The sequence below is a fragment of the Vidua macroura genome, chromosome 23 (assembly GCF_024509145.1).
Source record: "Vidua macroura isolate BioBank_ID:100142 chromosome 23, ASM2450914v1, whole genome shotgun sequence".
NCBI classification, from domain to species: Eukaryota; Metazoa; Chordata; class Aves; order Passeriformes; family Viduidae; genus Vidua; species Vidua macroura.
The window spans coordinates 6,396,159-6,420,770 of NC_071593.1; the positions used below are offsets into that span (position 1 = coordinate 6,396,159).

The window sequence follows — 24,612 nt, forward strand, 5'->3', positions numbered from 1 at the left end:
CCCTTGGGACTGTGGGAGATTTCCAAAAGACTGGAGTTTTTTGGGGTTGTTTTTTTTTTGGTTTTTTTTTTTTTTTTGGGGGGGGGTTGGCTTTTTTTAGGGTTTTTGTTTGTTTGTTTGTTTGTTTGTTTTGGGGTTTTTGGGGTTTTTTGTTTTGGTTTTGTTTTGTTTGTTTTGTTTTTGTTTTTGTTTTGTTTTGTTTTTTTTTTTTTTGTTTTTGTTTTTTGGTTTTTTTTTCCAGAAAAAGCCATTTTTAGCCCATTATGAGGCTGTGGGTGACACTTCTGTCACTGCAGCCCAGGCAGGAATGTTCCCCAGTGGAAGTGGCTTGCTCAGGAGGAAGATTGCTGCCAGCAATGTCATCCCCTGGGAAATGCTGAACAGAAGCTGAGCTGGAGGTCCCAAATGTCACCAGGGGGTTCCACGAAGCCACTCCAGCACATCTGGCTGTCCCCCCTCGGTGGCTGGGTCACATCTGGAGCTGGCACAGCCCCTCACAGGGGCTTGGCTTTGCCCAAAAAGAGCAGCTGGAGCCGTGCCTGGGCTCCTGCTGGGGCCAGGCTTTGTCTTAGGAAGCCCTTTCTTCCCCCTGAGTGGAGATGAAAATGTTTGGCTGCAGGAGGCACCTGGCATTCCCTGGGCAGGCCAAGGGACCGTGCCATGGACTTCCTGAGGCTGCTGGAGGGTGAAAAAATGAGCTGTGGCCTCCCTCTGCTTGTGGGTGAAGCACCCGGGTTATTGATCCTGCTTTGTCCACTTGCTGTCCGCAAAGCTGCTCTTAAATCAGGGCAGAAACAGCCGGGTTTGAGGTGCTGGTGTTGCCTCCTTCACCTTCACCTGATTGTTTCTGCCCTGGGGAGAGAGGTCTGAAACACTCCCTGCTCTCTGAACAGGTGGGATGGGAGAACTTGCTGCTCTGAGTGCCAGAACTCCTGATTTTTGGGAGATGAGCTGACTGGGTGTAGGAACTGCCCCCTGTTGATGGAGTAACCAAGTCACCCTTTGTCTCCTTAAAAAAAAGGACAAAAACCTAGAAGTTTCTCTCCTCAATTTGGGTAAAAGACACCTCACAGGACCTTGGGGACTTCACCTCAAACTCAAGGACACCCAAGTGGGCAGGAGCCAGAAAGTCCCACCTGAGCAACTCCCGAGACAAAGAAGAGAACAAAAGAAGCAAATCACTTTTGTGAAGTGTTTTAGCAGGAGCAGGAACCTCTTGCCCTGGCTCGGTTTTTCTCTGGAAAGAGCTTTGTTATTTTGCCTTTTATGCAAACTTTTCTGTTTCCAACACTGTCACAGGAGCCACCCTGCTGCTTTTATGCCACCTGGGGTAGCTGAGCCCTCGAGGGTGTGATGTTTGTCTCTGAGAGCCTGTAAGACCTGGCTCGAACAGATAAAACAACTTGGGGGTGACGTGATTTCCACAAACTGCAGCGTGAGGGACCCAGAACCGCCAGGACAGGGCACTAAAAATCGCTGACACGAGCTGCATCCTGCACTGCTGCTGGACTGAGGAGGGGCAGGAGGGAATATCCTCACCCAGGTGGGCATGGGAGGCTCCTGGGCTCCTCAGGACACCTGGCCTTGGTGGGACCGAGCGGCTCAGGAACGTTCTGCTCGCAGATGATTAAATTTCCTGATGAATAATGCTCAGGGAGCAGCTGGGGGTGGGGATGCTCCCCGTGCTGGAGGAGCAGCAGCCCTGGCTGCTGGGTGACACCTCAGTCCAGGCACTTCTGTCCCTTCCCAGCTCCTGCTGCTGCCACAGCATGAAAATTTCCTCCCTCCTCCGTGCCTGGGGGCAGGCTGGGGACACAAATCATGCACATCACCCTGCAGGCAGAATGTGGCCGAGAAATTAATTGACCTGAGCTGATGAGGGCTTAAATTTCCTTGGGTTTCAGAGTTTTTTTTTCTCATTTAAATCAAAGCTTGCTCGCTGACGTTGTGGTTTCTGAGGCGTTTAGCCTCAAAATGATTTTAGGGAATTGGTTCCTCTGCAGTTCTTTCTGCCAGGGGCTCTGATGAGAGCTCTAAGTACCTCTGAAAGGCAAAGCAGGAATCTTTATTTCTTGTGATCTGGTTAACCTGACATTCTTGTCTCCTTTGTTCTGGCTCTGGGAGCCCTTTATCTTTTCCTCTGCACTGCCTGTGTTTTTGGAGCACAGCTACATCTCTTTTAATGGAGGATAATTGCTTCAGGGCCACAGACACTTTGTTTTCCTGGAGATAAATGCAAGCATCGATAGCATTTAGAGGTTTTTTTAAAAAAAAAAAATCTAATTTTTAAAATTTAATTTTCCCCACAGGCAGCCCGATTGAAGTGGTTGCTGAGTCCTGAGGTTGTGTGGCAGGGCCGGGGTTCACCTGAGAGCCACTCAATCTGCATGCATAATTCGTGTTGACAAACTGAATGTGGAAGGAATCTCTCTCTGGGTTACCATGGGAACAACAACAAAAAAAAAAAAAAAAAGAAGGAAAAAAAAAAAGCAGGAGGTGAATTCTGGTTCAGCGGGTTCGGGCGAAAGGATGTTTCTGCAAAAAGATATTTCTGCAAAAAGAATGTCCTTCAGGTGGCTGGGAAGAGCCTTGGATTTGTGTTCCACAGGTGTTTGCTTTGGGTGGTGGTTTTAGTTGGAAACAGGGCAGAAATGCTGATTTTGTGTCGTGGTTTTGCCTCGCTAATTTGAAATTTGACCAATTTTGAGGTGTCCCGGCCAATGCACCAATGAGTGTGGTGGGTTTGGTGTGGGTTAGTTATTATTGTGCTCATTTCCTGCTGTGAGATGGGATTAGGGGAAAGGAAAAGCAGGCTCAAAAGTTTAAAAGGGTATGAAGAAAATTTTATCAATAGTAACTAAAAGGAAAAAAAAAAAAAAAAGGTGGTAGGAATCAAAACAAACACTTCAGAACACTTTTCCTCCCCCAAAACCTTTTCTTTTCCACTGACAATGTAAAGAAACAAAACCAGCAAATCTCAGTGCCTGCCTGGGATGAATTCCTGTGGGAGCAGCTCCTGACTCTGTCCTAGAAAGGGACTGGCCACCAGTTCTGGCTTTAATTCAAAGCTTTAATTCAAGGCTCTCAAGGAAACCCCCAAAACCTCCTCCCAAATTTGGGTTTAATTGGCATTTCACCTCTTTCCCTGGACCCCTGGGCACAGAGGATGATTGTCCCTGGGATTTCTGCCTGCCTCACTGGAGGAACAAACATTTCTCCCACCCCCTCAAGCAACTCATTAAACAGACACGCTTAGTGCCAAATTACTCCTCTAGGACTGACTCTTGATGCCTCAGGTTCAGCTTTTCTATTTTTCACATTCTGTGCTGATATCTCAGGTTCAGCTTTTCTATTTTTCACATTCTCTGCTGCTTTAGTGTGTGGCTCTGAGCTTCACATGAGGGGATGCTGAGCTCTGTGCACAGAGCAGGGAGACAAAACAATTCCTGCTCCAGCTGGGCACCAAGGACAAATGATCCAAAGCTCAGGCCCAGGAGCACAAACAGCGTGGGCTGGAGAGAGAAAAACAAGCAGGATGGGAGTGCATGGGCTAAAGCTGGAATGGGACAATCAGCTCCAAGGTGCAAATGGAGCAGAGCTGATCATTTTGTGACCAATCATCCATTTCTTGGGACCATTTGGGTTCACCTTGGCTGCAGCCCTGGCTGGGCTCTGGTGCTGCCCAAGGTGGATCCACGAGAGATCCTTTAATAAATCCCAGCTTTATTCTTTAGCTCTGCCCAGCCTCTGTTTTAGCTCAGCCTTCACAAGGCTTCACTCTGACCCTTCTTTTTCCCTCCAGAACCAGCACGACGATGTCAAGAAGCAGCTGCTGGACCTGCAGCTGCAGCACAACAGCCTCAAACTGGAGCACAGGAAGAGCCTGGAGAGCCACAGCCAGAAACTGGCCCAGCTGCAGCAGGAGAAGGACAGCGAGGTCACCAACCTGCAGGGTGAGGGTGAAAACCTCAGGAAACACCAGGCTGAGGAAGGACTGGGATCAAGATTTGGCAGATTAAGCCCTTTTCTGACCCAGAGATGGAGCAACTGAGAGGTGGTTTAAAAGCTTTTATTCCATTTTCAGTCTCATGTGAAGGGTGAGACAATACAGATGTTATAATTCACACTGTTACAATCAGAAAATAACTATTTCTTAATTATAATGCATTATAAGCATTTCTTGGCCTATCAGCTTTGGCTGTAAATGTAAATTTACACCATGCTGTAAATGCCTTAAAGTTAATAATCTAAAATTACCCCTCGTGGCTCCTCCTCCAATGCATCTTTCATAGTTTTATTTCTCCAAAGTCCCCAGTCTTATTTGCAAGGCCATCCTTTGAAACTTGTTTCTGGTTCCATTTCTCTCTCAGCAATGTCCGTCCTGTTCCATGGCATTTCTAAATCAGCATTTCTTATCTCAAGGTTTGCATACAAATGTGTGAGCCTTCTGCCAGGCTTGGAGAATTCCCTATAAATCCATTTCCCACAAAGAGAGGGCAGAGATTCCTCTGCAAGCCCCCCAAAAACACCCCCAGGAACAATTTGGTGTGACAATGTGCAGCATCTTGGAGCACTGTGGTGCTGCTGCAGGAACAAATCCCCCAAATTCTGACATTTGAGCTTGGGAGCGAAATGAAACAAAATGAAATTAATTTTTTTGAATTAATGGCGTAGGTCTGTAAAATGCAATTTAATAGTGCAAATGTTGTAGGCAGTGCTGATCCCTTTAATTCCCAAAGAGTGGGTTTTATTCCGTTGCTCTTTAATTACATTTAAGGTTTGCATCTGTTCCTACTTGATGAGGTCTGGAACATCAAAATCTGCTGGTGGATGTTTGGGTTTTTTTTCCCTCTGCTCAACAAAGCCCAGTATAATATCAGATGAGCTTTTGGGTTAGAAGGGGGAAATTGAGGACAAATAAAATAACCTAAAGATTTGATTGGCTCTGTTCCTGAAATGCACATTGCTAGAGGGGACTGGAGGGGTTTTGGTTAGGTTGGCTCTCAATGAGAGTTCCATTCTCAGTCTGATGTCTAACCCTCACCCAACCTCAGTGGCAAAATGCAATGTCCAGGGCTGAATATAAAGAAAAGAAACGTTGGTGATCAGAAATATCTGTAATTTTTGAGCCATGCAGCTCATTGCAGAGACCATCCACTCATGGGAAAATTCCCATCCCAGCCCATCCCAACTGTGTGTGCAGAGAAACCCCAGTGCCTCCTGTCCTGGGGGTGTTCCGAGGATCCAAAATCAGGCTGGAATTTTGGGACACAGCCTTTCCTTCCCATCAGAGGGCACACGGTGACATCCAAACCCCAGCACATCACGTGGCAGGAGTGCCCAGGAGTGTGCAAAGAGCTTGGAAAAGTCCTTCAAGCTCCAGCCTGGAGGCTGCAGGGCACAACTGTTCCTCAAAAGCTCAGGAATAAACATGCCTGAGGACAGAGCTGGCCCATGATTATTTTCTCTAAGTGGGTCAAGGGGTTTTTTTTGGGTTTGAACCATCAAGGAGCAGCTTCTCTGTGCAGCAGGAGGAAATCTGTGGGCTCAGGAGAGCTGGGAAACCTTTCTTGGGGTTTTTCCTTAAGTTCCCCCAGGAAGGGGCAGTGACTCCCTGCTCCCCCTCTTTTCCAGCTGCAAATAAAAATCAAATTATCTGAGTCCTGTGGCAAACACAGCGAGAGCCAGAGCTGAGAGCAGGAGCTGGGAAAGAGTCTGGAGAGAAGGGAGTGCTGGAAGGAATGGGGGGAGCAGGTTTGTGATTCCTGGGCTTGGAGGAGACATCTGTGAGGTCAGGAGGAATTTGTGGTGAGAAAGGGAGATGCCACACTTGGGAAAAAAGAAAAAAAGAAGAAAAAAAAAATCTCTTTTTAAACAAATTTTGTCTTTTCCTGCAGACACGGTGATCAAACTCAGAGAAGAGAGCAAGCTCCTCAGGAAAGCCCACCAGGAGGTTCACTCCCAGCTCCTCAATGCCCAGGTAACCAGCTGGGCAAATATTCCCTAAATAATAAATATTCTCCAATAATAAATCAAATTACCAGCTGGATTCCAGGGTGCTGAGCTGCCCAAAATGCTGCTGGTAGTGTAGACCCATGCTGTAAAATTCTCCAGCCTGGAATCTGTCCCAGCAGCTGAAAAATACAGATGTGCTGCACAAAGTCCCTGAATTCCCAGCCCTGGAATGTCTCCCCACATTCCAAACGCTCCCAGGTGATGCTGAATTGGTGGCCACAAGTCCTGCATCCATCTGGTTTGTCCTGACTGGAAACTCCCTACAAATTCATGTCCCAGGAACTCTCCTTGGCCGCCTTCTCCTCGTTCCTTTCATGTTTGTTTTGCTGAGGGGGTTTTGCTGCTGCTTGTTGGGTTTTTAATGTTAATTTTAAGGTCACATTTCAGGGGGAAGAACTGAAATCAGCAGAGCCTGCTCAGGAATTAATTTCCTGCTAAACTTTGCTCCCCTACTCTGCCCATCCCGAATTTGGTTCATTTCCAGGCAAGCAGATGAAAAAGTCTCCCCCCCTCAATTTCCTATAAATAACCATGGTGGAAATGAGGAGTTTTTCCTGAGTGGCTTTTTCAGGCCCTACTTTTCAGGCTTGGAGATGAAAGACAGAAGCTTTTTGGAAGCTTTTTTTTATGGCTTTAGGTTAAATGTAGTGTTTTCTTGGGGGTTTGAGTTTATTAGTTTATTTATTTTTATTTTTTTTTATTAGAAAGTTTAAATTGTTCAGCATCCAGGCCTCCAACAGCTGCAGGACAGAGAGGAGGGCTGCATCTCCTTACCCAGTCCAGGAGAATCGATTTGCCTTTGTCTTGCAAAATAAATTGGATTGTCAAGTAGGATTATGCCAATTATTGTCAGCCCCAGTGGGACGAGCACGTGCAGGGGAAATGGAAGGAGTTAATCCACAGCTCCTGCACTGAACAGCACCAGGAAAAGGATCAGTGCAGCAGCTCAGGGTAAATGTGCAACAAAATGAGAGGCAAAAGGAGAATACAGAAATCTGGGTTTGTCAGATGTTGGAATCTGAAATGCAGAGGACTCTCAGAACTTTGGGCCTGGAAGCCAAAGTTTAGAATTAAACCCAGGATTTGATGTGAGACCTTGGAAAAGGTGATTGAGACTGGGGTGCTGGAAGTGAGAATGTGGATTTATGGTTTAAAGCAGAGACATGTTAAGCTAAAAAGAGGAAAAAAGGAAAGGAGGAAAGGAGGAAAGAAAGAAAGGAAGAAAGGAGGAAAGGAGGAAAGGAGGAAAGAAGGAAAGAAGGAAAGAAGGAAAGAAGGAAAGAAGGAAAGAAGGAAAGAAGGAAAGAAGGAAGAGGAAAGTTTAGAATTTTAGAGTTTAAGATATAAAAATAAAAGTAGTTACAGAGGTAACAAGGAGTTCAGAATGCAGCACTGTGGGTTTGTGTGCCAGAACATGATTGCCTAAGAGAGCTCACTCTGTAGCATGGGTCCATAAGATGAAATATTTAAGGATTGGGTCAAAAACATAAATATCCTTGTTAGCAGTGTTTTATTGGTTCATAAATCATTAAAAAGTCTTGTAACCAGGGGTCCTGTGACCTTCTGAGCCATGCAGTGAAGATGTGAGCTGAACTCACCCCTCCTGCCTGTGTAGAAGATTAAAAAAAAATAAATCCCACCATCTGAAAGACTCAGAGGTCCCAACTTTAACTCATTCAGAGTCCCCACAGTCACTGATGCCTGTGAATTTTCTCCAACTTTCATACATATAAAACACACCTTTTCTTTAAAATGTCCCTCTGCCAAACAAGCAAGGCATGGCTGCTCCCAGCAGGGAGATGTTTAACCCCGTGTGAGGTTTCTCTGTGTCCTTCTCCTCCCCTCAGGCCCAGATGGAAGAGTTCAGGCAGCTCAAGGAGGCTCTCCAGAAGATGCCAGGCTTGAGAGGAGGAGGAGGAGGAGGAGGTGGGAAGGGGCAGCAGCCCCTGGTGCCAGCCAGCAGCCAGCTGCAGCCAGGGAGGCAGAAGGTGTGGTATTCCCAGGAAAACCCTGGCATGAGCATTCTGCAAGGCTCCTGGAGCTTCAAAACAGCAAAGCTGACAGTTTGCTCTTGTCCTCCTCTCCTTCCTCTCCTTCCTCTCCTTCCTCTCCTTCCTCTCCTTCCTCTCCTTCCTCTCCTTCCTCTCCTTCCTCTCCTTCCTCTCCTTCCTCTCCTTCCTCTCCTTCCTCTCCTTCCTCTCCTTCCTCTCCTTCCTCTCCTTCCTCTCCTTCCTCTCCTTCCTCTCCTTCCTCTCCTTCCTCTCCTTCCTCTCCTTCCTCTCCTTCCTCTCCTTCCTCTCCTTCCTCTCCTTCCTCTCCTTCCTCTCCTTCCTCTCCTTCCTCTCCTTCCTCTCCTTCCTCTCCTTCCTCTCCTTCCTTCCTTCCTTCCTTCCTTCCTTCCTTCCTTCCTTCCTTCCTTCCTTCCTTCCTTCCTTCCTTCCTTCCTTCCTTCCTTCCTTCCTTCCTTCCTTCCTTCCTTCCTTCCTTCCTTCCTTCCTTCCTCCCCTTTCCTTTCCTCCCCTTTCCTTTCCTCTCCTTTCCTCTCCTTTCCTCTCCTTTCCTCTCCTTTCCTCTCCTTTCCTCTCCTTTCCTCTCCTTTCCTTTCCTTTCCTTTTCCTTTCCTTTTCCTTTTCCTTTTCCTTTTCCTTTTCCTTTTCCTTTTCCTTTTCCTTTTCCTTTTCCTTTTCCTTTTCCTTTTCCTTTTCCTTTTCCTTTTCCTTTTCCTTTTCCTTTTCCTTTTCCTTTTCCTTTTCCTTTTCCTCTCCTCTCCTCTCCTTCCCTCCCTTCCAGGCTTTCCAGCCCAGCCAGGAGAACCGCTCAGCAGTGCCTGGCGCGCAGCAGCCGCCGGCACAGGGATCCTCCAGCCACGCTGGCCCCGGGGATGCCCAGCCACAGGTGCCCTTCAGCCAGCCAGCCCCAGCGCAGGATGGCAACTCGCTGCCAGAGGCCGTGCCAGCCTGGCCAGCGCGGCGCGGCGCCGGCCACGCCGTCAGGTTCACCCGCACCATGAACAGCCTGGCCAGCCCCGTGCGTCCTGCGCTGCTTCTCTGGGGAGCTCCTCGGAGCTCACAGCTCTGGGGCTGGGGGTGCTGTGCATGTGGGCAGGGCTGGGATCACCTGGGGAGGCGGTGGCTTCATGGCCAGGCTCAGGGGAGTGGGCTCTTCTGCCAAGTCTGTGTGAAAAACACCTTCACTCCGCTGTGAAAATGTAAAATGTTTCATAAAGGTCAATAGGAGACAAGGACCACAGAGCAAAAATGTAAAAGGTTTAATAAAGGACAGTAGGAGACAAGGACCACAGAGCAAAAATGTAAAAAGTTTCATAAAGGACAATAGGAGACAAGGACCACAGAGCAAAAATGTAAAATGTTTCATAAAGGACAATAGGAGACAAGGACTATAGAGAAAAAATGTAAAAAGTTTCATAAAGGACAATAGGAGACAAGGACCACAGAGAAAAAATGTAAAATGTTTCATAAAGGACAATAGGAGACAAGGACCATAGAGCAAAAATGTAAAAAGTTTCATAAAGGACAATAGGAGACAAGGACCATAGAACCAAAATGCAAAAAGTTTAATTAAGGACAATAGGAGACAAGGACCACAGAGCAAAAATGTAAAAGGTTTAATAAAGGACAATAGGAGACAAGGACCACAGAGCAAAAATGTAAAAAGTTTCATAAAGGACAATAGGAGACAAGGACCACAGAGCAAAAATGTAAAAAGTTTCATAAAGGACAATAGGAGACAAGGACCACAGAGCAAAAATGTCAAATGTTTAATAAAGGACAATAGGAGACAAGGACCATAGAGCAAAAATGTAAAAAGTTTAATTAAGGACAATAGGAGACAAGGACCACAGAGCAAAGGTTATTGGCTCAGCCAAGAGCGCACTGTTCTCTTTAGGGATACCCCTTGAGTACCTTTAATTACATCAGCCTGGTGTTGTTCCTCTTTTCTTGGAGTTCCACCTACCCCAGCCAAAGCTGGATCTGAATGATTCCTTTTTGGAATCTAAATTATTCCCTTTTGGAATCTGAATGATTCCTCTTTGGAATCTGGATTATTCCTTTTTGGAATCTGAATGATTCCCTTTCGGAATCTGAATTATTCCCTTTTGGAATCTGAATTATTCCTTTTTGGAATCTGGATTATTCCCTTTCAGAATCTGAATTATTCCTTTTTGGAATCTGGATTATTCCTTTTTGGAATCTGAATTATTCCTTTTTGGAATCTGAATGATTCCTTTCTGGTATCTGAATGATTCCCTTTCGGAATCTGGATTATTCCTTTTTGGGATCTGAATGATTCCTTTTTGGAATCTGAATTATTCCTTTTGAAATCTGAATGATTCCCTTTCAGAATCTGAATTATTCCTTTTCGGAATCTGAATTATTCCCTTTTGAAATCTGAATTATTCCTTTTTGGAATCTGAATGATTCCTTTCTGGTATCTGAATGATTCCCTTTCGGAATCTGAATTATTCCTTTTTGGGATCTGAATTATTCCTTTTTGGAATCTGAATTATTCCCTTTCGGAATCTGAATTATTCCTTTTTGGGCTGCACGAAAGGAGGAATCTTCTGCTGCAGGGTGAGCAGGGCTGCAGATTTCTTCTGGAGCACTTTGGGACGTTTGTTCTTTGCTGAAGGATTTTCAGGGGGGGTTGTTTGATACGCCAGGCGTGTCTCCTCTGCAGGACGTGAAGATGCTGATGCGCATCCAGGTGAGGAGCCACGAGGAAAGCCAAGCTCCTGGGCTGTCCCTGGCTGAGCCAGGACAACCCTCCCGAGCAGAAAACCCTCCAGCGCCAGGCGGCCAGCACTCAGCAGCGAGCAGACAGGTGCCAGTGCAAAGGTTGGTGACACAAAACCCTTCTGCTCTCGGCCTCGGGGCTGAAGATGCCCAAAAGGTTCATCCCTCTTCTTGTGGGTTTGCTTGAAAAACGCTTGGGAGGAGCAGCTTTTTTTTTTTTTTTTTTTTTTTTTTCTTGGTGTGTTGCTGGTGTTGGTGGAATTCCTGGCAGTCTGGGCATCCAGAGGGTGCTGTACAGATGTGGGAAATAGATTTGTAGAGAATTTTTTTTAAAATTTGATAGGTGTGTATATGTAAAATATGGATTTGTATGTAAATTTTGAGATAAGACACGCTAATTTGTAAATACATATAAAATATGGATTTGCATGTAAATTTTGAGATTAGACATGCTAATTTGTAAATACATATATAATATGTATTTGCATGTAAGTCTGGAGGTAAGACGTGCTAATTAGAAAAGCTAAATAGAAAAGCTAATAGAAAAAGCTCAAATCCTAAAATTTTTAAGGTTTGACAGAAGATGTATGTATTTGTATGTAAATTTTGAGATTAGACATGCTAATTTGTAAATATATATAAAATATGGATTTGTATGTAAATTTGGAGGTAGGACTTGCTAATTAGAAAAGCTAAATAGAAAAGCTAATAGAAAAAGCTCAAATCCTAAAATTATTAAGGTTTGGCAGAAGGTGTATGTATTTGTATGTAAATTTTGAGATTAGACATGCTAATTTGTAAAATACATATATAACATGGATTTGTATTTTTTTTTTGTAAAATTTGTAATTTTGAGACAAGACAGGCTAATTTGTAAATTTGTAAAATTTGTAAATTTTGAGATAAGACAGGCTAATTTCAAAATGTTCTAAAATAAGATGGATACTGTTGAATGAAAGATAAAATTAGAAATAAAGTTTTAAAGGATGGTTTTATAAATAAGATTTGATATTTTAGAGAATGATGAAAGATGTATTGTAGTAAGACTCTTGAGGGGTAATTTTAGATGGTAAACTTTAAGACATTTATAATACAGTGTAGCAAAAACTGATAAGCCAAGAAACACTTATAATACATTGTAATCAAGAAATAGTCGACTTCTGATTGTGATAATGTGAATTATAACATCTATATTGTTTTAAAAGTTCCATTAGTGTTTTCAAAAAAAAAAAAAAAACATAATCCAACATACAGACACTGGGGGGAAAAAAAAAAATTGTAAAACCAATGTGTTGTCTCAGCAGCTCTGGCAGGACGCTGCTCTGTTCTGCAAAAGGAAGAAAATGTCTCTCTGTGGCTGCAATTCATCAAAGCCTGGCCACACTCCAAGAAGTGGCTCTGGAAATAATGCTTCCTCCTTTAACTTATTTATCCGTGTGTGTGCACGTCAGTTTATTGGAGCAGACAGGATTTCATTTCTCTTTTATCTGTAGAGGAAACTTCTGCATTTCGTTCTAGGCTCAGCCTGTTCCTGCCCTTTCTTCTCTTCTATTTTTGTCTGTTCACTTAACCTGTGGCCTTTCCAGGGCAGGGATTTTTGCTTTGTTTTTTTTTTTTTTGCTTCAAACGGCCACGTCCTCCCCAAAGTGCTGTGATAAATCACATCTGCAGGGACGCAGCAGGAACAGCTCAGGGGGTTTGTGGTTGTGATGCCTTTTGGGGCTACCTAAAAACAGAGGCCAGACAAAATTAGGAGAATTAAAAGCATAGGAGAATTAAAAGCAGTTCTATTTATTGAAGGGCCCTCAGGTACATTTAGGGCAGACAAAGCCCCCCAAAAAATGGACAACAAGTCACAGGTTTTTATATTTTTATAAGTTTGGTCCATTTGTATATTGGGGGTGAATCTCCCAATTACAGCTTCAGGTAATTAAGGGATTTATTCCAAGTTTGCTGCCCCCAAATTCATTTTTGTTTAACTTTTTTTGAGGACTGAGGCAGTGAGGTGTCCTTGATTGCCAGGCCTGGAGAGGAATTGCTGTGTCTGGAAATAAAATGTGAAGACAGCAGCTCACACTGCACGTGGAGTTGAGAGTTTCTGGGATATTAACTGAGTTTTACAGAACACTGACTGAGTTTTCTGGGATATTAACTGAGTTTTCTGGAATAGTAACTGAGTTTTATTGAATATTAACTGAGTTTTATGGAATATTAACTGAGTTTTCTGGAATATTCACTGAGTTTTCTGGGATATTAACTGAGTTTTCTGGGATATTAACTGGGTTTTCTGGGGTATTCACTGAGTTTTCTGGGATATTAACTGAGTTTTACAGAACACTGACTGAGTTTTCTGGGATATTAACTGAGTTTTTTGGGATATTAACTGAGTTTTCTGGGATATTTACTGAGTTTTCTGGAATATTCACTGAGTTTTTTGGGATATTAACTGAGTTTTTGGGATATTAACTGAGTTTTCTGGAATATTTACTGAGTTTTCTGGGATATTAACTGAGTTTTCCAGAACACTGACTGAGTTTTCTGGGATATTAACTGAGTTTTCTGGAATATTCACTGAGTTTTCTTGAATATTAACTGAGTTTTATGGAATATTAACTGAGTTTTCTGGAATATTAACTGAGTTTTCTGGGATATTTACTGAGTTTTTGGGATATTAACTGAGTTTTTTGGGATATTAACTGAGTTTTCTGGGATATTTACTGAGTTTTTGGGATATTAACTGAGTTTTTTGGGATATTAACTGAGTTTTCTGGGATATTTACTGAGTTTTCTGGAATATTCACTGAGTTTTTTGGGATATTAACCGAGTTTTCTGGGATATTAACTGAGTTTTTTGGGATATTTACTGAGTTTTTGGGATATTAACTGAGTTTTTTGGGATATTAACTGAGTTTTCTGGGATATTTACTGAGTTTTTGGGATATTAACTGAGTTTTTTGGGATATTAACTGAGTTTTTTGGGATATTAACTGAGTTTTCTGGGATATTTACTGAGTTTTCTGGAATATTCACTGAGTTTTTTGGGATATTAACCGAGTTTTCTGGGATATTAACTGAGTTTTTTGGGATATTAACTGAGTTTTCTGGGATATTTACTGAGTTTTACAGAGCACTGACTGAGTTTTCTGGGATATTAACTGGGTTTTTTGGGATATTAACTGGGTTTTCTGGGATATTTACTGAGTTTTCCAGAACACTGACTGAGTTTTCTGGGATATTCACTGAGTTTTTTGGGATATTTACTGAGTTTTCTGGAACACTGACTGAGTTTTCTGGGGTATTAACTGAGTTTTCTGGGATATTTACTGAATTTTTGGGATATTCACTGGGTTTTCTGGGCTATTCACTGAGTTTTCCAGAACACTGACTGAGTTCTCTGGGATATTAACTGAGTTTTTTGGGATATTAACTGAGTTTTCTGGGATATTTACTGAGTTTTCTAGGATATTAACTGAGTTTTACAGAACACTGACTGAGTTTTCTGGGATATTTACTGAGTTTTCTGGAATATTAACTGAGTTTTCTTGAATATTAACTGAGTTTTATGGAATATTAACTGAGTTTTCTGGGATATTCACTGAGTTTTTCGGGATATTTACTGAGTTTTCTGGAACACTGACTGAGTTTTCTGGGATATTAACTGAGTTTTTTGGGATATTAACTGAGTTTTCTGGGATATTTACTGAACTTTTGGGATATTAACTGGGTTTTCTGGGCTATTCACTGAGTTTTCCAGAACACTGACCGGGTTTTCTGGGATATTAACTGGGTTTTCTGGGATATTCACTGGGTTTTCTGGGCTATTCACTGAGTTTTCCAGAACACTGACTGGGTTTTCTGGGATATTCACTGAGTTTTCCAGAACACTGACCGGGTTTTCTGGGATATTCACTGGGTTTTCTGGGATATTAACTGGGTTTTCTGGGCTATTCACTGAGTTTTATAGAATATTAACTGGGTTTTCTGGGATATTCACTGGGTTTTCTGGGCTATTCACTGAGTTTTCCAGAACACTGACCGGGTTTTCTGGGATATTCACTGGGTTTTCTGGGCTATTCACTGAGTTTTCCAGAACACTGACCGGGTTTTCTGGGCTGTTTTCTGGTCGGCCGCAGCTGGAAGGAGCTCGCTGGCAAGGAGAGCGCCCGGCTGGCCGAGGAAGGAGCGCGTGGCTACCCCGAGGAGCCCCAGGTTGCCCCCGAGGCCGGGCAGAGGGGGCAGAGGGGCAGCCCCCGGCCCCCCAGCCCCAGGAGAGGGGCAGAGCAGGACGGGGCGGACGAGGAGGAGCTGGAAATGGGTATGCAAATGAATTCCTTTCTAATAATTTTATGGGCGCGCCAATTATCATCTTTAATCGAAGGGGTGGCACTTAACTGCCAGGCAGAAAAAAAAACCAATTTATTGCTCAGAGAAACGTCAGCCTCAAAGGCTGTGAGATTTACAATTTATAAAAAGAATTCATATCAAATTTAAAGTTTTGAATTTTAAAATGAGATTTTTAAAGTTTTAAAAGGAGTCAGGCGCAGCTCAAAAGTAGTCAAAAGTTTATTTGTTACAAGGCAATATAAAACACTCTAATCCAATGGAAAGTTGCCACAAAGTTTATTTTGTTTTTCAAACCTGTCACTTTTAATTAATTCTACTGCACTGGGTATAATTTATCCACTGGGCTACTGTTACATGTACACCCATATGTTTCTATTACCATACATACTATAATTTTATTTATATATATACATGTATATTGTGTATATATATATACAATATTATCATAATATATAGTACATCTAATATAAATATAAATAAAATATATAAGTAGATATAATATACTTATATACTATACACAAGATATATATACACTCTCTATATATAATATATAATATATTATATATTTTATATATTATATAATATATAAAATATATTTTATATATAGTATATATACTATATACTTATGTACTATTACACTATACACTTATATATTATAAGTTATAAAAATAAATATTATAAATATTATAATATTTATAACTATATATAATAATATAATTATATATAATACATAATGTAGATATAATATATATTATATATTATTATAATATTATATTATACTGTTTATAATATTATAAATATTATCTTGAATATTATATATAAATGTCATATATTTATATTATATATATTAATAACATATATCATATATAATAGATCATATTATACATATTTATATGTATAATATTTTATATATAATTATATAGTATGTACATTATTATAATTATTATATAACATAATGTTATCTTCTATATAATTATTTATACTAATAATATAATTATTATATATAATATATATTTATATATTATATATCCTTATTACATATAATATATAATTATACATTTTATATCCTTATCTTACTCTATACAATTACATTGCTAGGCTATAAAACCTTTCAGCTATAAAATCTCATCAGTAGTTTCTCACTCCCTTAAGGCACATTGCTCCTCGCACCTACAGAACCATCACGTTCCCATTGTTCTGCCTCATGTCTGTGAGCTTCTCTTTTACTCGAGCCCGGCTTCTTCCCAGGCTGCCGATCAAAGCTCCCGTGTCCGCGGAGGGTCCTTCCCTCCCTGTCCTGCATCGTTTTCCCTGCAGACACCCACAGGGCTCTGCCCCAGGCAGGCTGAGATCGACCACCCAAGTGGTGGCAGTGGCTTCAAGGACACCCCACTGACTGTCCCTGTGTCTCTCCCTGTCCCTGTGCCTGTGCCTGTCCCTGTCCCTGTGTCTGTCCCTGTGTCTGTCCCTATCCCTGTCCCCTGTGTCTCTCCCTGTGCCTGTCCCTGTGTCTGTCCCTGTGTCTGTCCCTGTGCCTGTCCCTATCCCTGTCCCTGTTCCTGTCCCTGTGTCTGTCCCTGTCCCTGTGTCTGTCCCTGTCCCTGTGCCTGTCCCTATCCCTGTGCCTGTCCCTATCCCTGTCCCTGTTCCTGTCCCTATCCCTGTCCCTGTGTCTGTCCCTATCCCTGTCCCTGTCCCTGTGTCTGTCCCTGTCCCTGTCCCTGTGTCTGTCCCTGTGCCTGTGCCTGTCCCTGTCCCTGTCCCTGTGTCTGTCCCTGTGCCTGTCCCTGTCCCTGTCCCTATCCCTGTCCCTGTGTCTGTCCCTGTGTCTCTCCCTGTCCCTGTCCCTATCCCTGTCCCTGTGTCTGTCCCTGTCCCTGTCCCTGTCCCTGGCAGATGCAGCAGTCATCGACAGGGAGTTGCACTCACAGAAGGAGCCCGTGGTCCAGGAGCCCATGGTGAGTAACCACAGCGTCACAAACCCACTCCAAGGCTTGGGAGGGACCTCAGATCCCATCTCAGCCCACCCCCAGCCACGGGCAGGGACACCTTGTCCTGGGCAGGGACACCTTGTCCTGGGCAGAGACACCTTGTCCTGTCCCAGGGACACCTTGTCCTGGGCAGGGACACCTTGTCCTGTCCCAGGGACACCTTGTCCTGTCCCAGGGTGCTCCAAGCCCCACCCTGTGAAAAGTTGTCATCTTTTCATCCTGCCCTGTTTCATCTGGATGCAACTCTGGCTCGGAATAAGAGTCCAAAAAGTCAGTGCTTACTTCACAGAAGTTTCTGTGAAGTTCCACTCCAAACCCCTTGGGTGTGGAGGGATAGCAAAGACTGCTTTGGGGTTTTTAACAAACACTAACAGGCTTGGAGAGTGCTCCAGGCCTGCTGGGGAAGGCAGGTTTCTGCCTCCTCAGGGAATTTCCTTCCACAAGAGGCTTTTCTCGTCCAGATGCCAGATGATGCTGCGGATCCTGCCCAGGACCCCAATAACCAAGGTGAGGATGAGTTTGAGGAGGCTGAGCTGGAGAGACCCGACTTTGAGGAGAAGGTGGGAGGCTCGGAGAAGTTGAAGGAGCCCAGAGTTAAAGAAGAGTCGAAGGAGAAGCCACCAAAGGTGACTGACTGGGGACAACCCAGGGAGGGATCCCCAGCTGGGGATGGATGGGTGGGCTTTAGAGAGTTTAAGGACTGGAAGGGAAACATCAGATTCCTGGAGGGATCCATAATCCCTCCAGGATTATGGCAGGTGGGAGAAAGCTCTTTGGCACGTTGGTCAAAACCAACCTGTTTTTAATGGAGCCTGAAATGTACATTTCATGGGACTTTTTGCTTCTTTGTTTTCATTCTGCTTTTGTTTCTTACCAGTACAACCAGCTGTGCAAGTCCAGCTCTGGTGCAGAGTGGAGCACAATAAGCAAAGGTGCCAGAGTTTAGGAAATTCTCTTTTAGCCATGCACCAGGGCTTGCTCTGGCCTCATCCTCTCTGCTTGCTGAAGTCCCCCCTGGCACTTGCAACACCTTTAGGGATGGGGAGATGTGGAACAGGGGACTCTCATGGACTTGGGAGCAGAACCAGAGGCAACAATCTGAGTCTGTGCTCGGGTTCTGGTCCTGTCCAAGGCTCCTGGCAGCATGTGAGAGCTCTGCCTCCTTGTTTGCTTCCTTGCAGATGGAATCCATTTATTTCACAAAGTGTTTCTTGCTGCCTGAAGCCAGACTCTGCATCAGGGAAATGTTCATTTGTTTTGACAAGCAGCTGAACGTTGCTTGTTTTAAAAAAAAAGGAGTGTTTTATCTGTCAGGCTCTAAAATCATGATTAATGGTGGGATTAAGAAAGAAAAAAAGAAATCCAGGCCAATGAAATCAAATAAAAGAGAGGTGCTGGCACCAGCAGAGCAACACCTCCTTGAGATTAGTGAAAATGTGGAAAGAATAAATACCTGGCTTTCAGATCTGGCTGTGCTGTGCTCCCTAAAGCTCTACCCTAAATAACCCAAAGTTTTCCAGAGTCCTGGGGCTTGAGGCAACAGCCCTGGGGCCCTCCTGCTGCAGGAAAGAGGAGCTGCCAGCAGGTGGGAAAAGAGACTGGATGGAAAAAATAAATGGAGTTTTTGTTGCCTGATTGTCCCTCTGCTCCCCCGATTGCAGATCCAGCCCCGAGCTCCAGAGCTGGGGCTCTGATGCAGGGAGCTGTGTCCTGGCAGGGATGGGAGCAGGCTGGGGCACTCTCAACCCTGCCTGGCTGTGTTTTTCAGGATGCTGGCAGACCTGCCAAGCCCAGGGAAGAGCCTCTGGAGGACTACCAAGAAGATCAGGAGCAGGAAATTGTACGACACCAAGGTTCTTCCTCTTTCCCTCTCTGGTGTGGGCTCGCCTGGGGGTGTTGGCAGCCAGGAGCTGGGGGGGAATTCAGCTTTTAGGGAGCCAGGTGTGAGCAGGGCCTCCAGATCTGCCTCTGCCTGCTCAGTGAGGTGTCCAGACCAAACCTGGAGCCCACTGCTGCCTTTTCCAGGTGTTCAGAGCACCCTCTGTGCTCTTTGTCCCCTCCTCCCTTCTGTCTGCATCCACCTGCAGCAGCTGAGCCGTGGGATGCTTCCCAAACAGCAGCTGGGAGGAATCCCAGGGGAATCAATCACAGAGGGAATCACAGCAGGAATCACTGGGGGAATCAATCACAGGGGAATCAATCACAGCAGGAATCAATCACAGCAGGAATCAATCACAGCAGGAATCACAGCAGGAATCACTGGGGGAATCAATCACAGCAGGAATCAATCACAGGGGGAATCACAGCAGGAATCACAGCAGGAATCACTGGGGGAATCAATCACAGGGGGAATTAATCACAGGGGAATCAATCACAGCAGGAATCACAGGGGAATCAATCACAGCAGGAATCACTGGGGGAATCAATCATAGCAGGAATCAATCACAGGGGGAATCACAGCAGGAATCAATCACAGCAGGAATCACAGGAGGAATCAATCATAGGGGGAATCAATCACAGCAGGAATCACAGGGGGAATCAATCACAGCAGGAATCACAGCAGGAATCACAGCAGGAATCACAGGGGGAATCAATCACAGCAGGAATCACAGCAGGAATCAAGGCTGTGCCAGTGCACCAAGGCCAGATCAATGTTTCTCTAGCAAGAGCTACAGAGGGTCACCCTGGTACCTTCTGGCTCACAGAGATAGAAATTAATCCTCTTCCAGTCTCATTCATTCTCTCCCTGCCCTTTGTGAGTGGCTCCTGAGGGTTTTTTTCTGCAGTTTTCCCAGAATTGCTGAGGAGCTGAGGGTGTGGGAGCGAAGGGAGTGTGGAAATACAGGGTGGGCAGAGCAGAGCTGGTGTCAGGTCTCCTATCCCTGAGTGATTCCAGGCCTCTTGTAGGTGTCTGCCATGGATGGTTGGAGCTAAAATCATGCATGGAGGCTGTGCTGGCTGCTGCATGGCCTGGGTGGGGCTGGTGACACAGTTTTAAATGTGGTGGATGTAAAATGTCACCTCCTCGTACCTGCTCTTTATACCTGCCCCTCATTCTGCTCCTCATGCAGCAGAGGCAAGGGGCAGAGACGTCCAAGTTGCATTGCAGGATATTAAATGTGCTTAAAACACCTCTGTGTCCTGCCAGTGACACCTGAAGGTGCCTGGCAGGGGTGGCTTCTTCCCTGTTTCCCCAGGTTTCCAAAGCTGGGCTGCTTTGGTGGGACAGTTCTGCTTGGGGACAGCGTGGCGTGCTTTAGGGTCTCCTTCTCCAGGTTTTCCTTTTTGCTGATTTGTCCTTCCTGCCTGTTCCCTGTGCCCCCAGGAGGATCATGGAGGGGAGGTGGATGACAACGATGACCTGGAGCTTGTCCAAGAGCAGAAGGACCGTGTGGGAAGGCAGGGAGCTGGTGGCAAGAAGGTTGACTACTTCTGAGAGCTGCTGGAAAAAACGGGATACTCCAGGAATGAGGGGATGGGAACTCCTCCTGGGAGCTGCCTCCTGAGTTAAACACTGCCCAGAGCAAAGGCAGGAGGAGGGAACTCTCTGCAGGCCCTTGCAGGGGCTTTGCACATGAAAATCCCATCTCGATGTGGGGCCACTGCTGCCTCTCAGAGATCTCTGAGACTGGGAGTGATCTTACCCTGCTGCTTTTCTTAGAAGCACTTTTTGATTTACTGTGTTCTTCGCCCTCTTGTTTTTCACATCCCCTTTCGAAGCTGCAGAGGGCTTTTTTGGTTGGTTTTGGGGGGTGTTTTTTACCCCCCCTGGGCAGCAGAGGGGTGCCTGAGCTGGTCCCTGGACTCACTCGACTGATCTCTAATACAAAGGAATCTGTCTTCATAAATGATTTTGCTCGGTGGTGTTTCTTTAACACATCCTTTGAGTAGGGTGGGGAGGGAACCAGAGGAAATTTCCTGTTCTTTGCCTGGAGCTGTGCAAGAGCACCAACCACGGCCAGCAGAGTGTGTGGATGTGAACACCTGCACCCCTTTCCTGCTGCAGAGACCCTCCAGAGACTTGGAGCAGATCCTTGCAGAGCTCTCCTTGACAGTCCTGCCGGGCTCAGAGTGTCCCCATGGAATGCTGTGCATCTTCCCTGCTGGAGGTGAGGGCTGGCCTGAGCTGAGAGAGGCTCTTCCCCATGGGGACAGCGACAGCCACACCAAGAAAGGGGAAAAAAAAGGAATATTTGCAGCCCAACGAATGCAGTTTCCAACCTGTTTGGATTATTTCCAGTCTCCCAACACTTGACGAGGGAGCTAAGGTCAATTTTGCTTCTTCTAGACAGGTTTTGATCAGGAAGCTGGGAATTGTTGATGCAGTAGATTGAATCCTGTGGGACTTTACTTGGCCTCCAAAAGACATCTTACCTGACCTCAGGGGCAAAGAAGGAGCAGTCAGCTGGAACCCCTGGGATTTAAAATGAAAGGAGAATGGGTTTAATCAGGGTATCTCAAAGCCCAGCACCTGTTTTAAGTGATAAGAACAGGGCAGAGCTGTCCCACTCCCTGTCCCGTGCCAGACCCCTGTGCCTGAGCTGCCTGCTGCTTCCTCATCACCAGACTCTGGGACCTCACCATCAAACACAGCCTGTGCCTGAATGTCATCACCTGGGAAAAAATCAGAGCATCTTTGTTCTCTATTTGAATTAGTTGAGCTCTTTTTAATCCCTTGTTTGTGGCATATTTTGCAAGCACTTTTAGACACTGGGAAAAACAATATTTATTTCCCAACAAGCTCAGCCTTTTTTTATTCTGACAGCATTGATTATTTTTTTTTTCTTCCACTGGTTGTAATGGAGCTTGAAATTTACATTTCATAGGACTTTTTGCTTCTTTGTTTTGATTCTGCTTGTGTTTCTTACCAGTACAACCCCAGCTGTGCAAGTCCAACTCTGGCACAGAGCGGAGCAGAATAAGGAAAGGGACAATTTTAGAAAATGATCTTTTAGCCAAGTGCCAGAGCTGCTCATGGAGCCCAGTAAGGAGCTCACCACAAAACCCTAGTGGGGTTTAAGATCCCCCAAATGCCCTGAGATGTTTAAAGCTGCACTGGTGCTTTGCCAGCCCTGCTGTGATGCAGCTCCTCTGTGAATAGCACGCTCACAGCAGACCAGCTGAGGCTGCAGTTGCTGCTTCAGAGCATCCTGATCAGAAGTGCCTCCCTTGCCCAGGTGAGAGCAGCACCCCTGAGCCCCCAGGCACGGCCCCAGTGCCAGAGCTCCGTGCCCAAACTGCCCCAGCTCAGCTCTCCCCGCTCTCCCTCAGCCTGGCACTGCCAGGTTCAGCCCTGACTGGAAGTGAATCAAGCACTGGAAATAGAAGCCCAGTGGGGGTGAGGCTGCTCAAGGATTCAGGCTGCTGGATAATCTAAATTTGGAGGCAGATTCTCTGTGTTTGCATGCCTGGGGTGAGTAATCCTCAAAGTTATGACTTGGAGGGAACTGGAGCAACTCAACTGAATGCAAAGCTCCCAGCTTGGAGGATGCTTTAGGAACCATATGTCATGTGCTGCCCTCAGCTGAGAGCAAACATCTCTGCCCTGGGGACTGTCTGCCCTGGCCATATCTGAGACTAAAATTAGCAGAGTGTTGCATAAATTGTGAGCTGGAAGGTTGTCAGTGCTTCATTGCCTGGCCCACAGCGAGTTTTGATGCTCCTTCACCGTTTCCTTGAGAAGAGACAATAAACCCAGCGGAGGAGAAGCAGAGAAGCCAAACCCCTGCGGTGCTGGCTCTGGCTGGAGGCCTGTAAAGCAATCTGGGACGCTGCTGGGGGCTCACAGCTTAGAGCAGATCACAGGGATTGGCCTGAGCAGCAGAATGCTGAAGCGATGCCACGAAAAATGGGTTTTACTGCACAGAACAAGGTCTCAGGAAACAGATGGAGAGCAAACACTGAGACAAAGGATTCACAGGGAGGCAGCACGGGCTGGCTGACCAAGCCAAAGCATGTGGGTCTGCTTGGCTCTGGCATAAATATTTGGGGTTTTGCTCAGACACAGGGTATTGTAAACGCAGGTGAACCCAGGGGGAAGAAATGCTGATGTGTGACTCCAGCTCAGAAGGCTGAATGATTTCTTTATTATAACTATGCTATAACCTATTAATATACTATTTAAAGGAGATACTAAAACTACAAACCTGCTTTTCTAACTACAAATCTAACCCACAACTCGTGACCCTCTCTGAGAGTGCAGCCACAGGTGGGTTGGATTGGGTTGGATTGGATTGGGTTGGATTGGGTTGGATTGGGTTGGATTGGGTTGGGTTGGATTGGATTGGATTGGATTGGATTGGATTGGATTGGATTGGGTTGGGTTGGATTGGATTGGGTTGGGTTGGGTTGGATTGGATTGATTGGATTGGATTGGATTGGGTTGGGTTGGGTTGGATTGGATTGGGTTGGATTGGCCACCAGCCCCAAACAATCCTCACCAGAATCCAACCAAGCAATCACCCCAGGTAAACAATTCTCCAAGCACATTCCACATGGGAAAAACAAGGAGCAGAAATAGAAATTGTTTTCTCTTTCTTTCTTCTGTACTACTCTGTGAAAAATCCTGGAAGAAAGAAGGATGTCCCTGTGACAACAGTGCAAGGCCAAAAAAATCACCGAAGGTGTAGTTAACTTGTAGTGTTGTAATTTTTTCGATGGGTTCAGGGCCTTCACTGCTGTGCCAACCTTTTTCCTTCCCTGCACCACGCTCCAGACCCTTGGATCTCCCAGCAGAACTCAGCGTGAGGTGTTAATCACAAGCAAGCACAGAGGCTGGTGCCAGATCTCCTCCCTGGACATGGCAACAAGGACAGCTCTGGGAACAATCACGCCGTGAGGAGAAGGACACGAAGTTTGAAGGAGGAAAAACTTGCTTGGTTTGGCTCCAGCCCCTTGCTGAACACGCTCACATTTCTCAGGAAGGGCTGTCAGATCTCCAGTTTTTGCATCCTGGCTGGAATTCCACACGTAAATTTGCCAAGAAGTGCCTTCAGCAGCACAGCACCTCTTCCTGCTCCAACATCCGAGTGTTTTCCAAGCCATAACTGCACCTTCAGCATCCTTTTCTATGCTGATCCTATTTTTTTTATTGATCCCTCTTGGTATCAAAAAAGATTCCTGGCAACTTTCCATAGGCTAGCAGACACCCCCATTAAATCTGGTGAAAAACTAGATGTGGAAATAACTTGTAATATTTGATATTGGTAAATTAAAGATTTCCTCAGGAGCCATACACTTGAAAAATCCAGTCTTTCCAACAGAAAAAGGTGTCCTGCTGTCAGACCATTCATGTTCAATGCATCAGAAAGCAAAATTATTTAAACAAATTCCACACTGCTGCAAATTACACTTTGTGTATATGCAAGCATCACCTTCCAGGTATGATTTGGGTTTGGTTTTATTCAGGCTATGAAATAAAGATAGGCCTCGGGATCTTATTTTTGTTGTATTTTCAACTTACATAATTCAAATTTTGTTTTTAAAGAAAACATACACAGCAAACTGCA

The 24,612-nt window shown here is 45.0% G+C and overlaps 1 protein-coding gene across 5 annotated transcripts in view; it reads left to right on the forward strand.

Moving 5' to 3' along the window:
• The window catches only part of LOC128818377 (Golgi integral membrane protein 4-like), a 36,687-nt gene extending 14,749 nt beyond the window's left edge, over positions 1-21,938 (forward strand). Inside the window, exons 5-14 of one of the 5 annotated variants that reach the window (XM_053997658.1) lie at positions 3,803-3,953; positions 5,898-5,980; positions 7,863-8,003; positions 8,806-9,042; positions 10,714-10,871; positions 14,903-15,084; positions 17,010-17,071; positions 17,566-17,730; positions 18,873-18,944; positions 20,430-21,938. In XM_053997658.1, coding sequence (XP_053853633.1) covers positions 3,803-3,953; positions 5,898-5,980; positions 7,863-8,003; positions 8,806-9,042; positions 10,714-10,871; positions 14,903-15,084; positions 17,010-17,071; positions 17,566-17,730; positions 18,873-18,944; positions 20,430-20,540 — 1,362 coding nt within the window. In that variant the 3' untranslated portion in view covers positions 20,541-21,938. Of the gene's footprint in view, positions 1-3,802; positions 3,954-5,897; positions 5,981-7,862; positions 8,004-8,805; positions 9,043-10,713; positions 10,872-14,902; positions 15,085-17,009; positions 17,072-17,565; positions 17,731-18,872; positions 18,958-20,429 lie in introns of all 5 variants that reach the window. The other 4 variants (XM_053997659.1, XM_053997661.1, XM_053997660.1 and 1 more) reach the window with 4 other exon arrangements.
• Positions 21,939-24,612: the final 2,674 nt, after the last annotated feature.